Below are 17,482 nucleotides of genomic sequence, written 5' to 3' on the forward strand. Positions count from 1 at the left end.
GTTTGAATCTGAAAGCCATTAATATTTGCTGCTATGCTTGGGGTTGCAGTGCTTGTAATGCTAGAAGGTGACTGGTGCACATGATGCAATAAGGGGGTTTAAAATAATTGCATGTTGCTTTGCAGTGCTCTTTTTGCTTTCATTTAATAGAATAAAGATTGCTTTCAAACCAACACAGTTCTTTTATTAATAGACAACAACCAGAGGAGAGAATCAATTGGCAAAAATACATCAGCAGGGAGAGGGATGGGGGAACGGAAGGTGTCCAGAGGAGAAGGGGTCCCGAAATGGCTACAGACTTGGGTATGTCCAGGGATCATTCCCAACCTTCTCCTTTGGAGTACAATGCAGCGGGTACTGTACTTCAGCAGGGCCAAACTGCAGAGGGATTGGTGTTGAGTGCAGTGGGTAGTGGGAATCCACACTGCTGGGCTGTGAGGAGGGAGGAGTAGAATGCTGTGGGTAGAGAGTGGAGCAAGGAGGTTGATAACTGTGTGTTGGTGGTGTGTGGGGGGGCACATGGGAAAGAGTTTTGTGACAGCGGCTGCAGGGGAAGGCGGGTGCAAGGCTGCTCGGTTTGAAGAGCTAGTATCGCCTGGAGCGTGTCCACTTGGTGCTCCATAACATTTAAGAGCCGCTCTGTGGCTCCTTTCTGGTGTGCCGCGATCTCCTTTCAGTCTCTCTTCTTGCTGTCCCGCCACTCCTTCAATTCCTGTTTCTCGGTGGTGGAGTGCATCATAACCTCACAGAGAAAGTCCTCCTTAGTTCTTCGTGGCCGTTTTCTAATTCTGCGCAGCCGTTCTGCCGCTGCTAAGGGAGGCTGGCCTCCCAAGGTCATCTCTGTGAAGTTTAAATGCAACATTTTACACTATTGTTTGCAACACAGACAACACTGATTCCGTGCTTTAAAACACAGCCAGTACTCTAACTGGCTTTAAAACTAACTTTAAAACACACCTGTCACTAACTGGCTGACCCCAGGCAAGCACACTTGAGCCACAAGACCCCCAAAATGGTGAGTAGCCGCAGGGCCAGGATGAATCACTCTTCCTGGACCCTGCTGTACACTGGGCACGTGGCTCTTGGGGGGGAGAGAGCATTGTAAGGAGGGCTTGATAATCATTCCTGTCCCCACACTTCCCACACGATGTGATCACTATGGAAGATTTCTCACTGCTGAGGATGAGCAGGGAGTCAAGGGAGGGTCTTCTCCAAGCCTGCGGCATCTGCCCTGGCCACTATGCAGCTCACCTGTGTGCAGCAATGGTCCCACCGCCCCTGGTGACGGCACAGTGGAACGGGAAAGTTACCGTTAATGCGGCAAGAAACAAAGCAGCTCTGCTGAGGAACCTGTGGCAGCAGATTGCCCAGTATCTCTATGAGAGTTTCCTGGAGCTCTCTGAGGGAGATTCCCATGAAGTGAGGGAGTCTATCAACAGCCTGTTCCGCTGCTCAGAATAGGCATGCTGTGGGAGACAAGCCTGCTTTCTGCATCCCTCCTGCCCCCAACAAATCGCTTCAGCAATTCCCCAAATCAGATCTACTTACCAGGGGCCTCCTCTCCTCTTTGTGCTTTGCCAAGATCCGACTGCTGTGACTGGCTAGGCTCCTCTGGGGTAGAAAAGAGCTCCCGACTGCATGCATCTCTGGCCTCCGAGCCATCCTCTGGGTCCCCTCCCCCTCTTCATCTAAAATTTCCTCCTCCTGGCTCGGTCCACTCTCCACTGGCATGTGAGCCAACGAAGTATCCACAGGGGCCTTCGCAGGAGATGGGGTCGCCACCGAGTATCGCGTCCAGCTCTGTGTAGAACTGGCAGCTGGTGGACGCAGCACCAGAGCGGCAGTTTGCCTCCCACGCCTTGTGGTAAGTAGGTGTTCCACAGCGTCTTCACTTTGACCCTGCACTGCAATGTGTCCCGGTCATGGCCCCTTTCTATCATGCATTGTGAAATCTGGCCCTAGGTATCATAATTCCTATGGCTGGATTGCAGCTGGGACGTCACAGCTTCCTCTCAAATGCCGATGAGGTCCAGCAGCTTAGGGGGAGGGATAGCTCAGTGGTTTGAGCATTGGCCTACTAAACCCAGGGTTGTGAGTTCAATTCTTGAGGGGGTCACTTAGGTATCTGGGGCAAAATCAGTACTTGGTCCTCCTAGTGAAGGCAGGGGGCTGGACTCGATGACCTTTCGGGGTCCCTTACAGTTCTATGAGATAGGTATATCTCCATATATTAAAATATTATATTATTAAAGCTCGGCATTGCTCTAAGCGGGGGATCTTCTGGTGCATGGAGCAGGCATGGCCACCTGGAAAGATGCGCTGAGACCACTGCACACATCACTGAGTAAAGAGGAAGAGGACTTTCAAATTTGCAAAGGAATGTGTGGGGTGAGGATGATGGTCACCTGAGGGCAGGGCAGTAGAGTTCAAACTGATGGCCCGAGAGGTGAGAGCAGGCATTGTGGGACACCTCCTGGAGGCCAATCGCAGCACTGTAACCGCCATGGTGTCTACACTGGCACTGCAGCGCTTTAGCCCCGGCGCAGAAAGCTCTATGCCTCTCATCGGGGTGGTTTTTTTAGCACGCTACAACTGCGTAGTTTCTGCACACTAAGTGGCTTGGCAGTGTGTACATCTTAGGAGTTACAGTGCAGAAAGCCGCTTTACTGCGCAGAAACTTGCCAGTGTAGACGGGGCCTTAGTGTGGAATGTGAGTTCCTCAGAGAGGTGCTTCTCCCAGCTTGTGCCCCTGGGGCAGGGAGTTGGTGTTTTGTCTACAAATGGAGGCAGGGTAATTAAGGCCTTGGCTATACTGGCGCTGTACAGCGCTGCAACTTGCTGTGCTCAGGTGTGTGAAAACGCCCCCCCCCCCCACCCCGGGTGCAGCATAGTAAAGTGCCACTGTAATCAGTGCTGCACGCTTGTTCGCAGCGCTGCAAGCTACTCCCCTCGGAGAGGTGGAGTACTTACAGCGCTGCGAGAGAGCTCTCGCAGCGCTGACAGCGCGACTACACTCGCGCTTCACAGTGCTGTGAATTGCCAAGTGCAGCCAAGGTCTTAGATAAGAAAGGGCTGGTAATTAAATTAAGGATCTGGAAGCCTTTGATGAACCTGAATATGTAGTTCCTGTAGTTCTATACATATAAGAGGTGTAACTCTGGATTAGATGGCTCAGATATTTAAGTATGAAGTGTATAGTTATTGACCACACATGTTATCATATCTTCATTGTGATGTTAATATCTATGAGTGGAGGCACTGATGGCAATAGTTTTACTTGATTAAGGACTAGAAGATTTGACCCTCTAACTTTTTTTCAAGAGGAAGAGCTGCCCAGAGCTCCTGTGCCTGTTTATTTTCCTTTCCTGCCTGCAGTGGCCCTGATATACCTCAGAAGTCTCCATTTTTTTCTCAACTTTAAAACGTGGAATTTTCTTGGTGTTTAATTTAAAATATTCTCCTGTGGAAACTGCAACTCAATCACTGTAGTGTTGTGTTTAAGACCCTTCTGGAAAATAGCTAGCCTTTAAACAGAAGCAGTGATTTTGTTATGAGAGTCATGATAATTATTGTTTTCTTAAAGCTCCAGCTCCTGGAGTCAAGTGATATGTGATGATTTCAGCCTTCAGTCTTAAAGAAAAATGAAGTTTCTAGCCCTTGTAGCTCTGGCGAAAGCTTCAAAATGTGACCCCAGTGCACCCTAAAGTCTCAAAAAGCAGAATGTAAATAAAAAGAACACCAAATATATTATTTTTACATAATCTTAAAGCCAATCTCATGATTTTTTGGTGAGCCTGATTCATGATTTTTGAACATATGGGGTTGGAAATACTATGAAAGTGACTTGAAATTGTCCATTTCACTCCTGTTTAAAGTCGGTTTCTAGTCTATTATTTGTAGTGGGGTAACATCCCTAGAGCCCCAGGCAGAAGCGGTATAACTCATAGGGCCTTGCCCTAGTAGGATGTTTCCAAAAGTTAAATGATCTATTCCAAGCTTTATGAACAGCAAAAAAGTAAGAGAGAGTAATCTAGATTTTTCTACAATTGTTTCAATCATTGTATTCAAGAGTTAGTAACAAAGTAAGAATATACATTAAATGTTTAAACCTAATCAGTGTCCCTTTTTACACAAAATGTCAGAACATGTTAGTATTAGAGCTGAGTGGGTCTAACACTTATATAAAGAAAGAAAATTAAATAGGAATTAGAAAGTATTATCTAACAGGAGCACTGTATCCAAGTTATTATCTGCAAAAAAAACAAACGTTTTCAAAATTGCCCAAGTAGCCTCTGGAATCATGGTTAAAGTTGCCCCCACTCCACCAAAATCTGAAATGGCACCCTGGGTGTGACCTAGGCTACTGGGAGGGGAGTGAACCTTTTAAATTGTGCCCACACTCTCAGCAGGTACAGTCATCTCTGGCAGAAGCCCCTAGCCTCACCACCGCAGGGCAGAAGCCCCGAACTCCCCCCTCTCAGTCTGGTAGGCAAAGAATGGGCAGGTGTAGGGGGCTCCACAATCTTCACCCTGACTGTAAAAGAGCCGTAGTTTGGCTCCCCTGGTATATACCCTACGTGGCTCTCCACACGCCCAAGCAGTGCCTCCCATGACCACACTGCTATTTGCAGCAGTATAATGTCCTGCTGCCAGAGCTGTTCCTCACTATGATGAAAGGCTCTGACAGCCGGGAAGGGCTCTGGGAGGGAGGAGGCAGCAGGGAAAAGGAAAGGGCTGCCAGAGCTTTCCCTGCTGCCTCCCCCCTGCCAGAAACTTTCACTGCAGTGTGTAGCTACACGTACCCTACACACCTCTGCAAGTGTAGACAAAGTCTAAGTTTTCTTTTTCATTCTTTCATTCCATTACTTGTAGTCATGCCATCTTGGACTACAATGAACCATTTCCCTCCCTCCATCCTAAATGCTTACACTGTGAAATATTTTTAGATGGTTACATATATTTTTTTCTCATTCCCAGTCATCAATTAGCCAAGCTGTACGTGTTTAATTATTTTCCTCCTAAAACAGTTTAAGGAGTTGGTAGGACCAAATGGAGAGGTGAAGGGTGAATAAGATTGGAAGGTCAGGAAGGGAGCCCTCCACTTACCCTACCTGTCAAATGTAATTTCTTTATGCAAAGTTGACCCCTGCCTTTGCTCTGCCAACAATGCTGGGCTTGATTACATCATTTTTTCCCACAAACACATTCATACATTCCTGCATACCATCCCTTGTGAATTGGAAGAATTCTCCATAACATTTCATAAAGCCACCACTTTATTCTTTTTTAAATTCCTCAAAACCTGCTGTTCTCATGATGCCTACAAATGATGGCTCTCTGGCATTGGCTACCGACCAGCCTCCTGTTACTATGTTGACCACTGAGACACCTTACTTAGGCCTTGTTTACACTTACTGGGGGTTAAATGTGCGGCAATCGATGCATCAGCGGTTGATTTAGTGGGTCTAGTGAAGACCTGCTAAATCGACCGCAGATCACTCTCCTGTCGACTCCTGTACTTCACCTGAACGAGAAGCACAAGGGGAGTTGACGGGAGAGCATCTCCAATTGACATTGCATTGTGTGGACCCCACTTTAAGTAGATCTAAGTACGTCGACTTCAGCTATGTTGTTCACGTAGCTGAAGTTGCATAACTTAGATTGATCTCCCCCTGTGGTATAGACAAGGCCTTATGCATCTTTACTGTAAGCTTTGCAATTGGAGCATGTGGGTGGGAGATTTTCAAACTTCCACACAGTGTGAACCCCAGCCGAAATGCTTCTAATTCCACTGCTTCTGGTTCTTCTACTGGGAGCCCTGGAGATGGGCATAGAGGTGCTGGGGAAGATGGTCCCGGACCATGGAAGGGACCTGGCAAGAGGCAGGGTTCCCAGAAGGAAGGAGTTCAAGGAAAAGATGCTCAGAAGACAGGGAGAGTAACTGTCTCCCTTACAAAAACAACAATGAGTCTGGTGGCACCTTAAAGACTAACAGACTCCACCAGACTCCTTGTTGTTTTTGTAGATCTAGACTAACCACGGCTACCCCCTGATACTTGTCTCCCTTACAAGGTCTCCCGCGTAGTTTGATACTCTTGTTATGGAGATATCCCCAAAGAACAACCATACGGTGTAATTTGTTTTTGTTTTGTATTTCTGCAGTATTGAGTTTGGATTCTTTTTTTCATATCATTATGCATGCATTCTGCTAGGAAATATGTCAACACGTTTGCAGCCTGGTCGTTTTTGTGCTCATTTGTTGGTATTTTAACAGAACATAACTTGCCCTTATCATATATATTCTAATACAGAATTCTAGGTAAATAATAGTAATATTCCTTTTTGTTCATAAAAGTTTTGTTTTTAAATATCTTAATGCTCTAAATTTCAGGAAGTTACATTTGGTATTTTGTAATTCTTCAGGCTAGGAACTTGGAACTTTTTTTCTTTTCTTTTTTTCAACAACAAACAAAATTCAGCTTCTTTTTCAATTCTAAAGGCTGGCATGTCTGCAAATGTCATCCTAAAATATTCCTCACATTGTGCTAATGGAGCATTCACCAATAAAGAAATTGTTACATTGTGTTATGAAAGTGTTTTGTTTTATATAGCACAATGCTGCCACCTGATGGGAGAAAAGAAGTAGGCCATCATGTGTTTATGCTTATTAAAATTTTATATCCTGTATTCCAAAGTGTGGCATACAAGGTACACATTATGGACTTCACCAGCTGCCTTTGGTAAAGAAGTAATTTGTATAAGCTTGTTTCTTAAAACTCAAAAATAAGACTTTTTAAATGCATTTATTTTTTATTTTGGAAAATCACAGGATAATTGGAAGCCTAGCATTGCTTTTGTTGTTGGGAACAAAATCGAGGATGAAGTCCACACACAAGCCTTGTCTCTTGCTGTGCAGGTGCCACAGCGGAAGCTCTTCAGTGAGGTATCGTGGGAAGGAATTTTGGGACAGGTATTTAAAATGGTTTATTATTAAAACCTCTTGAAGACTTGGTAGCCTCTTTCTCCTTAGTCACAAGTGCTGCTGTGTTAATTTAAAATTAATAGATTAGTTTAAATAAGAAAACAACCCTATTAGGTAAGCTAGTCCATCCTGTGTCAATGCACTATAGTCCAGGGCTTTGTCCAGACTAGTTTTAAATGTCCAAAGTGATGGAGTTTTCACCACATCCCTTAGAAGATTATGCCACAGTCTAATGTATCTTACTGTCAGGAAGTCTGAGGGTAATCAAGAAAAAAATTATGAAGATAATAAACACAATACTGCATTATGCTTTTCTTACAGATCATGGAAGCTGGAAATCAAAAGGGAAAAAAGGTTAAAGAGGTGCCTATGTATTACGAGGTAGGTTAAAGCACTTATTGCAGAGGCAAAGTTTTTATTGCTTTTTTTAAATAATTGAGCTAAATACCTCTAATTAGTTATGTTTTGTATATCTGAGTAAAAAATGACAGGTTTCAGAGTAACAGCCGTGTTAGTCTGTATCCGCAAAAAGAAGAACAGGAGTACTTGTGGCACCTTAGAGACTAACAAATTTATTAGAGCATAAGCTTTCGTGGACTACATGCATCCGAAGAAGTGGGCTGTAGTCCACGAAAGCTTATGCTCTAATAAATTTGTTAGTCTCTAAGGTGCCACAAGTACTCCTGTTCTTCTTTTTGAGTAAAAAATGACTCTTGTCCACTGGATACAGCTTTTAAAAACATTTCTGTTGCCAAGATGCCAAAACTGCTTCCTTTTTGTTGCATCTTAATCAGTCCATATGAACTATTTGTAGAGAAAGCAAATGAGGAGCAAGGTACCTTCTGGGACATGGATTTCTTTATGATGCTTGTAATATATTCTTTGGGTATATTTTAATGGTGTTTCCATTAATTATAGAGATATAGAGCTGGGATCTATTCTCCCAAATGTTTTCAAGTACATAAAAGGTAGTTACAAGGAGGAGAGAGAAGAATTGTTCTTCTTAAGCTCTGAGGCTAGGACAAGAAACAATGGGCTTAAATTGGAGCAAGGGAGGTTTAGGTTGGACATTAGGAAAAACTTCCTAACTGTCAGGATGATTAAGCACTGGAATAAATTGCCTTGGGAGGCTGTGGAATCTCTATCATTGGAGATTTTTAAGAGCAGGTTGGACAAACACCTGTCAGGAATGGTCTAGATAATACTTAGTCCTGCCATGAGTGCAGAGGACTGGACTAGATGACGAGGTCCCTTCCAGTCCTATGATTCTGTGTTCGCAGCAGTTGACATGCTTAAACCCTCCTTCATCAATGAGAAAATAGAACTCTAGAATGCAACATTGATGCTCTAGAGTCTAGACGGAGCTTAGTGTTTGTGTAACAGCTACTTGTTGTAAAGTTCTAAGTTGGTTGACCCAGTGGGGTATATCTGAACGGTTAGTAAGCTTGCTTAGTACAAAGAGGACTTACTTTTACTCTACCTTGTAAATGTTTAATTTACAGTTTGTGAGAGCCTATAAAATCCTGTGATTAATTAAAAGATTTTAAAATTTTCTCAGCCAGTTTTATGGCCCTGCAGACCTTGGACATAAAGATTTTTGGATTCCTCTAAAAAGAACTTGTTTACATTTTAACTCAGTGATGACTAATAAACTTTTTATATGTCTTAGGTTTTGGTGGATTTTATAACAGGTCGTTTTAGTTGTAGCATGTTTTTCAGTAATGCTGCATTACTATCTGAACAAGTCCCATTGGAATTATTTACAATTGACATGACTGTGAATTTTATGGAATTAACCCTCTCCATTCTGGACTAGCCTCCCAGGAAATCTTATTCTATACTATCTGGGATGTAAAACCCTTTCAGTCCTTCTGATAGAAGGATTTTAAAGTTTGGCCCTAAGCAGAACCTTTTCATGATACCTGTATTTAATTAGTAGGAGCAGTTTACTTGTGGACTGGATACTTATGAATTTCAGCTGTCAATGCTGTGTCTCATTAGCTCCTTACTTTATTGCTCTATTTTTTTAAAATGGAGAATATAAAATGCCTGTTCTGACCTTTTGCCTGGATCCTGTTTCCGGTCTGGCTGTAGCAAATTAAAAGATTGATCAAGCTGCCACAAGCATAAATTCTGCCAGCTACGGGCAGAATTTTGCTCTACAATATTCATTGAGGATTCTACTGCAGATTCTGCATTCAAAATTCTCATTGACAGTAATGATAAACAAGTACAGAATGAGTACAGAAGGAAGTACATTATTCATCATGCTAAGATTTCTACACTTTTGTCTCCGCTTCCAGTGAGAATGCAGGTGTGAACTCCTAAAGCTTTAATGATTTTTGAACAGCTACAATATAATGGAACCTGTGCTTATTGCCTTATTGAGGCAAACAGTACAGGTATTGATGCTACTGATAGTGCTGGCCTTGATACAAACTGCTTCAGTAGAATGGAATTTCCCTTTATCCACTTCAGTGCAGCAGTCTACAGTGCCTGCTTTAACTCAGGAAGATTAAGCTTGTGGTCTCAATGATATCTTGTGGCAATGAGTTCCAGAAGGTAATTATGTGTTGTGTTTAAAAAATGTTTCCTTGGATCAGTTTTAAATTTTCTGCCTCTGTTTCATTAAATATCTTCTTGTGCTTGTATTATGTAAGTATTATTCTCATTTTACAGATTGGAAGACAGAAGCACTATAGCCTGATCTATAGATTATGGATAAAAATTCCCAGTTATCACTTTGAGGGTTGACAGGTTCTTGTCCCAAGATCAGGCCCAGTATTATTAAAATTATTATATAGGTTGGGAACCCCAATGTGCACAGTTGCAACATTCACACTATAGGAATATGACTATATTTACATATAATTTATTAATACATTTAGCACACTCTCAAACACTCTAACTCAGTAAGGTAGATTGCAGAACAACCTGCAATGTTAGTCATTATCTTCCTCATCAGTGTCTCCTTCCTCCTCTTTACCAGTGGCCATCATTCTGTCACCTCCCAAGGGCTACATCTCTCTCTCCTCCTGCCCACAGGCTGGGATGCTACTTTTATAATATGTTATGCTGATGCTACCATGTCTAATGCATATTCAGTAGGGGTATTTCCCTTCTTCCTTATTTGTATTTCCTCCCCTTACTAATGTTGAGATGTCCTTCTTCTATATAAAGAACAGGAGTACTTGTGGCACCTTAGAGACTAAGGTGCCACAAGTACTCCTGTTCTTTTTGCGGATACAGACTAACACGGCTGCTACTCTGAAACTCTTCTTTGATAAGTTAAAAGCAATTCAGATGCATCTGAAGAAGTGAGGTTCTTACCCACGAAAGCTTATGCTCCCAATACTTCTGTTAGTCTTAAAGGTGCCACAGGAGACTCTGTTGCTTTTTACAGATTCAGACTAACACGGCTACCCCTTCTATATGTTAGTAGATTCATGATTTCAACTCATTATCATATACCTCAATTCGTTGCCATGGCACTTTTGTTGTTGGATGTTCTCTCCAAAACTTTCCAAAAGCTGGTGTTAGCTCATGTTTCTGTGGTTGGCTGATGTCATTATGGGCAAAATTGCACCTTACACTCTACTTCCAGTTCCCCAAAACATAGAGGTTACCGTTGGACCATTTATCTATACCAAAGTCCATAGGCCTTAAGCCTCATGCTAACAGCTGACGTCAATGTCTTACAGGATATAAGCCTGTAGGTTCCCTGAATATAATAAAGGCAGAATAAAGGCAAGGCAGTGAATATAGTAAAGACAAGCTAGCCCTATAGGCTACAGCACAAAGAGTGCAAAGGTTAAATCTACAAAGGTTCATAGTTGCTACACCTAATTCCTAGGCTCCTAGCGACCTAATGGAATCTTGAGTAGGTACCTAAGGTCCCCATACAAAGCATGGGGAGGGCTAGGTGCTTAAGAAAGAGATCTTCAGAAGCCAGAAAGCTGAGCAAGGAGCCACCTAATTCAGCCAGCAGTGAAATGCATAGGAAAGGGGTGGGGTGTCAGCCCAGATCTACAAAGGTATTTGGATGCTTACTTCCTGGTGTTTTGGGTCTTAGGCACTTGACTTACAGGCCAGAGGAAGATGTCTATCTCTGCTTGGAATTGTCAGCTGTGAACCCTCTCCTGGAGTGAGGTGCCTAAGCCAGGTCAGCCATTTTGGTAATCCATGCCCTAGCAGACAGAGAGTAAAGAAAGAGCTCTACCCAAAAGCCTGGTAGTTAAGGCAATCCCTGGGATGTGATGTGAGAGACATGGGTTCAAGTCCCTGTTCTGGAGCATGGGTCCGTACATCCCAGGTGAGTGCCCTCACCACTGGGCTGTGAGGTGTTTTGGACACACTCAGCTACCTGGTGTGTGAAGCAGCAGCCCGATCCTCTAGGTCAGTGGTTCTCAAACTCTGGGTCAGGACCCCAAAGTGGGTCGCGACCCCATTTTAATGGGGTCTCCAGGGCTGGCATTAGACTTGCTGGGGCCCGGGCTGAAGCCGAAGCCCGAGGGCTTCAGCCCTGGGTGTCGGGGCTCAGGTTACAGACCCTCTGCTCGGGGTTGAAGCCCTTAGGCTTCCCCCCCCCACACACACACACATGCACCTGCGGCGGCAGGACTTTGGCCTCTCACCCAGAGTGGCAGGGCTCGGATGGACTCAGGCTTCAGTCCCCCCTCCTGGTGTTGTGTAGTAATTTTTATTGTCAGAAGGGGGTCACAGTGCAAAGAAGCTTGAGAACTGCTGCTCTAGGTGTGCTCTGAGAATGTCTACAGGAATGGGCCCTGCCAATGAGATAGGCAAGGGAATACCTAGTTTCAGAATTCTGCTTCGGAGCCTCTAGAGATTTGACTACAGCGAGGGCTGTGAGCACATTGTCAGTGTAGTGCAAGGTCAGGGCTTAGGTGGCTTTGCATATGCCCACTATCAGAAATTTAGGAGTCTATAGGGTTAGGCAGCTGCTGAGTGGTAGTTTTGTGAATGTCAGTGGTGTGGAAATGGAGGATTTAGGCACTTAAAGAGGCAGTAAGGTACTTATACACCTTTGTGGATCTAGTCCTAAATGACAGATCCAGGGTCACAAAATGAATCAATAGTAGAACTGGGATTAGAAACCAGGTGGCCTGATTTCTAGTCCTTTGCTCATTCCAGCAATAAACTAAATGTGCATTAGAACATGTCCCTCCTAAACATGACAGATAGAGAAATAATGACTTTTTCCTTTTATATGGGTTTAAAATGACAACAGACATAACAAGTCAGATTAATCTGTCCTGTAATGTTTCCCACCAAACAGTATATAAAATGTATGTATGTTGTATATGTATTATTATTCACATATCTATTTTATTGGAATATTTTGGCAGCTTTCTGTTATAGGCATAGCTGGTAATGTCACATGTAATTAAAGTTATCCAACACTTCCAGTATAAGACACTTACAGCTTTGTCAAACCCCTGTTACGTGTCTGCCTCAGGCTTAATTTTTATTTATTTATTTATTTATTTATTTATTTATTTTGAAAGCTCCAGCAAAAATGGTTCAGCTGGTTCCAAGAACGGGATTAGGGAAAACATGCGTTATGATCATGTTAAAAATTCTGGTGACGTTCTCTTTGAAAAGACCACATGCTTTGGAGTGGGGACTTGAAATTTGGCAGGGGGATGGCCTTTGCCTTTTGCCATCTTTGTGAAAATCTGCCGAAATCAGGCCACTTCAAAAAAAAAAATCTCAATTTGCACATGCTCAGTAGAGACTTGTTAGAGCTTTGCAGTTAAATTCTACAAGATTCCATCTGCACTGAGCATGCTTCAACCCAGGGCTGAGAATGAATTTCCCTGCAATTGCTGCTTCTGGCTGTGGTGGACCAGAGCGAGGCCAGGAACCCAAACTGGGAGCAGGGAGACTCTCTCTTTTGCTGGCAATGCTTCTCCTGCTAGTGCCTAAGTAGTATGGAGAAGGAAGTCCTGACACAAATGCAGAAGGGACAGAAGCCAGATCTGGGGGAGGTAGCATGACAAGTAGACTGAGACAAGGAACCTGGAGAAGGGGGTGAAGACTGGAACAGGAGATGGGGAAATTAGATTTGGCTGGGGTGGGGAGACTGGGATTGGGAGAGAGTGAAGGAAACAGGTTAGTGGGGAGGGAATTGGGACTGGCTGGGTAAGGAGACTAGGACAGAAACAAGGAGCCAGGAAGGGAGAGACATATATGAGGAGCGGGCGGGGGGGTAGGGGTGATGGCAATTGAAATTAGATGAGGAGCCCAGAGCCTCTGCCTCATTCCCTACACACTTTCCAATTTCTACAACAAATGAGGCAGGGGTCCTACAGACAACAGCCTCATTAACTACTTAGCCCTGATTAATTCCCAGAGAAGGTCCATCATATGCACTGAATGAGGTAGGCATCCTGTGGAAAAATGGGCATTTCCCAATATTTGAGTACCAGAATGCAACCTTAATGTTCTTTTAATGTAGTTTTGTGTGTGCAATAAAAGAACACTGCCTATCTCATTGTGTAGTTACTTATACCCATGCAAACTGGTTGTAAAATACTACCAAATCAGGGGCCATATCCTGGCCCATGCCCGAACTTTATGCTGCCAGAGCAGTGCATAGGGACCATAAATCTGCTGTAAATGAGCAGCTGAAGGTTCTCCAGTCAGAGCGGAATCATTGGCTGGCATAAAGTCAGTGCAACCAGCAATATGCTCCTTCCACCCTTCCTTCCACCCCCCAGCATAGGTTGCATTTTGGAGATGGGAAGGGGCTGGAGGAGACAGGAATGAAGTGCATTGTACTCCCACAATCCTTGCTGGTAAAATGTCCCCCTGAGTGCCATTATAAGCTAGTACAAGTTGGAGCAGACCTTAGTTTTTTTATTTATTAATCTGTGTATTATGGTAGTGTCCAGGGATCAATAAGAATGGTGCCTCATTGTGCTCAGCACTGTGCTCAACACATACACACAGTAGCACACAGTCCCTGCCCTGAAGAGCTTACAGTCTAAATAGTCAAGGCAGGTACAGGATGAGGAGAGGGGTATAACACCCCAGCAGCGTGGACTACATTATGACAGCAAACAACATGTTAGTTCCTCAGGGTGGGATTTTTGGAGGGGGGAGGGTTAGTTAGGAGGTGATCAGCTAAATGGAAAGGAGAGTGAAGGGAGAGGGAACATTGACGGAAAGGGGCTGGGGGGACAGGACAAGGGAGGAGAGGGTAAGAGGGGCCAGTATGGAGTGAAGCTGAGATGAGAGACTGTGAGGTAGGGAGGGAGCAAACAGCTCATCACCATGGGGTAGAGAAAGTCCAGTCAGAACTGTAGAAAGTTCTCTGGATGTCCAAATGTTCCTGCTTTGGCTGCTTCTGCAGCTTCTCCTATTAGCTGGAGTATCTGGCTAGGTCCTCTCTTCATTTTTTTCCCAAGGCCACATGGCTGTGGGAGAGGGAAGACACCACTTTAGTCCTAGTTTCTTCAAAGTGGAACTGATCAATTCTGGGTCGGTGGGTGCTGGGGTTCAGCCAGCCTCAAGGAGATAGGGTTGGGATGGAGTAATGGTTGTGATCTGCTTCAGTGCAGCTGAGGACGAAGTCAATCCCGCATTTTTCCTATCTCTTTCTTTGTTACTTTTCCACTTCACTGTTTAGTTGTCTCTTTTCCTCAGTGTCTGTTTTCCCCCCAATTAACTTTTCTCCTTTCTTCTTCTTTTTGAAACGTTACTTTTTTTTTTTTAATATATGGAGATATGCCTATCTCATAGAACTGGAAGGGACCCCGAAAGGTCATCGAGTCCAGCCCCCTGCCTTCACTAGCAGGTCCAAGTACTGATTTTGCCCCAGATCCCTAAGTGGCCCCCTCAAGGATTGAACTCAGAACCCTGGGTTTAGCAGCCAATGCTCTCCTTTTTTCGCCCTTTCTTCCTCTTTTCACCCATCTGTTCCTTCTCAATGTCTTCTTAGGATCATTCTCTCCCCTTTCCTTAGCCTTCCTTTCTTTTGCATTATGTACCTGGGTCTGTCTCCCAACCTTCATTGTAGGCCTTGGCAGAAAGAGGATACCTCCACATCATTCACCACGAGGGACTGAGGGAATGCATTTGAGCTTCAACAGTTCAGGTTAGGGACTAAGTTGCAGCTTCCTTGCCTTCTACATTTGATGATCAATTGCCAGGGACTTCTGGACTTGTGAAACATCTGGTGGTCTCAGAAGGAATCATCAAGCAGCTGTGGAGTGTATCTGCCTTCTGGGCCCCAAAGCTATACACTGGGCAGGGAGGGTGTCAACTTCCTTAGTGATGCTACTCTGCACCCTAATTGTATTGGATCCAGGACAAAGTTCATGGCTCCGTTTCTTGATGATAGATAGTTGTGGGTACACAGCCTGCTTCCTTTGCTGCAGCATAGATCCCTCCTCCCGAGGGGAACATTTGATAATGACTTTGCAATCTGAACTTTTGGAATTTGTCTCTCTCCCTCCTGTGGGGTTTTACTGCACAAGGCTCTGGGCCAAGAGGCCTTTCCTCAAAATAAGTAATCACATATTGAAAGGTTCATCTTTTTATCATATCAGCTTATAGGCATTCTGTGTGGAAAAAAATGTTTTTAAAATGGAAATGAGCCTTTTCTAGTTGAAAAGCAGTGCAATAGATTTTTGCACCCATCTTCCTCTAAAATTGAACTTGTGCTGAGGCGCAATATAGAAAGTTTCAACCCAAAAATAATTTTTGAGAAAGTTCTTATGAACAAATGAAAATGGTGGTTATTATGGAAGCATGTATGTAGCCATCACTATATTACCACTGTCCATAAACACTGTCAGATAAAAACTGTAATGTCTTTTTAAATACAATAATAAATTTTAACTTTTGGCAGAAAAACAAGTTGAAAAAAGGGTGTTCTTCCCTTCTACAGAATAAAGATTCGTAAAATTGAGGACATAAACTTGCTTTCTGTTGCTATTCTCTTTGATGTTTTATGTTCTTTAGCAGGAGCTGTGGCTAGCATGCTTCTGAAGCATTAGTATTAGCTTAATTGTATACTTTTTCTATATTTTCCTTTATTGTTTTATCTTGTCTTATTGCTTTATATTTGTCTGTTACTCCTGAGCTGCATTTTCTCTGCTACTGTTGAATTGCTTTCAGACTTTGTCTGTTATTTTCTCTTCTTCTTGTATGTGGTTTATGTTTCTGCCCTTCCACCCCCTTCTGGTCTGTGTTTAAACCTTTCTTTATTCCTCTAAAAGTCCATTGGTCTATTTGTTTGTATTTTCGCTCCTTTAGCAATATATCTGTGTTAGCTAATGTCTCTGGTTTTTGCTGCACAAATTTTACATGTTGTGCAGTTCTAATGTGTTTTAATTAGCATTCTTAATGTAGGATGAGTGAAGAGCTCATTGGCAAGCAAAGGACAGCAGACTGAATAGCTTTGGTGGTGAGAGAGTGTTCATTTCAATTTTATGTAACTGGTTTAAATCCAGCCTAGGGGAACTATTCTTTTTCAAATGATTGCACATGTGTCTTCCACTCTTGGTTTTTATGCACCACTCACACAGTCATTGGAAACTTTTCCATCAGTGATACCCATCAGGGCAGCATGAGCGCCCTCTGCCATCATGTGCCAGTGCATGCTGTTATAAAGGGCCCAGTCATCCCAGAGCCCCCTCAGTTCCTTCTTACCATCCGTGACAGTGGTTGGAATTGCTTGGCTTGCCTTAGCAAGTGCTCTAAGAGTGCTCCTTGTAAATGTATTATAAATATTTTAGTGTTGTAATTGATTAGTACTTAGTTAATGGTGTAGATAGGATTCATTTCATTTTCACTCCCCAGTTTTGGGGTTTCTGTTTCTCAATACTGAGGAATGCCTCAGTCACTGGGGCTTCAAACGCTGTGTGCACTAGGCCAATGCCTGTGAGTGACCCACACTCAAGCTGCTCAAAGTATGTAAGGGAAGCGCATATTTCGGATCATTGCCAAATTTGCAAAAGACTTTAAACCACAGTCAGGCTAAAATTTTTAGTAATGGAGGCAGCTCTGAGATCTCCATCAGATCCATGGGTAGTGGGTGAAACTTCCCCTGGGGGAGGCGAGCTCCTTGTCCTGTCTCTTCCACCCACAGCCCCACTCACACTGCACCTCTGCTCTGCCACAAGCCCCACCTACCGCTGACTTGCCACTCACCTCTTCACCGCCCAGATATACCCCCCTCTAACTCACCTCCTCCCATGCCCGCCTGCCGTTCGCCCATCTGCTGCTCGCCTCCTCACTCCCCCGACCCTTTCCCCACTTGAGACCCCACCACCACCACCTACTGTGCAGCTGGCTCGCGGCTCACCTCCTCACCCTGCTGCCACCCCCCCCCCCCGTGACACCCTCTCCCCTTTTCACCTTAAAGCACCCCAAGGGAACTGAACAGGCAACAGCTATAGCTCAGGTGCCAGATAGATTCTCCTCTGCATGGCAGGGAGCTCGGTGTATACTGTATACAGAGAGATGAAAAGC

General features: G+C 44.0%; 1 protein-coding gene across 3 annotated transcripts in view; it reads left to right on the top strand.

Moving 5' to 3' along the window:
- The first annotated feature begins 6,884 nt into the window (after positions 1-6,884).
- SPAG17 (sperm associated antigen 17) overlaps positions 6,885-17,482 on the top strand; it is a 245,908-nt gene continuing 235,310 nt past the window's right edge. For all 3 annotated transcript variants that reach the window (XM_054042535.1, XM_054042551.1, XM_054042544.1), the window contains exons 1-2: positions 6,885-6,970; positions 7,304-7,363. In XM_054042535.1, coding sequence (XP_053898510.1) covers positions 7,307-7,363 — 57 coding nt within the window. In that variant the 5' untranslated portion in view covers positions 6,885-6,970; positions 7,304-7,306. The remainder of the gene's footprint in view (positions 6,971-7,303; positions 7,364-17,482) is intronic.

This window comes from Malaclemys terrapin, chromosome 1, assembly GCF_027887155.1.
Source record: "Malaclemys terrapin pileata isolate rMalTer1 chromosome 1, rMalTer1.hap1, whole genome shotgun sequence".
NCBI lineage: Eukaryota > Metazoa > Chordata > Testudines > Emydidae > Malaclemys > Malaclemys terrapin.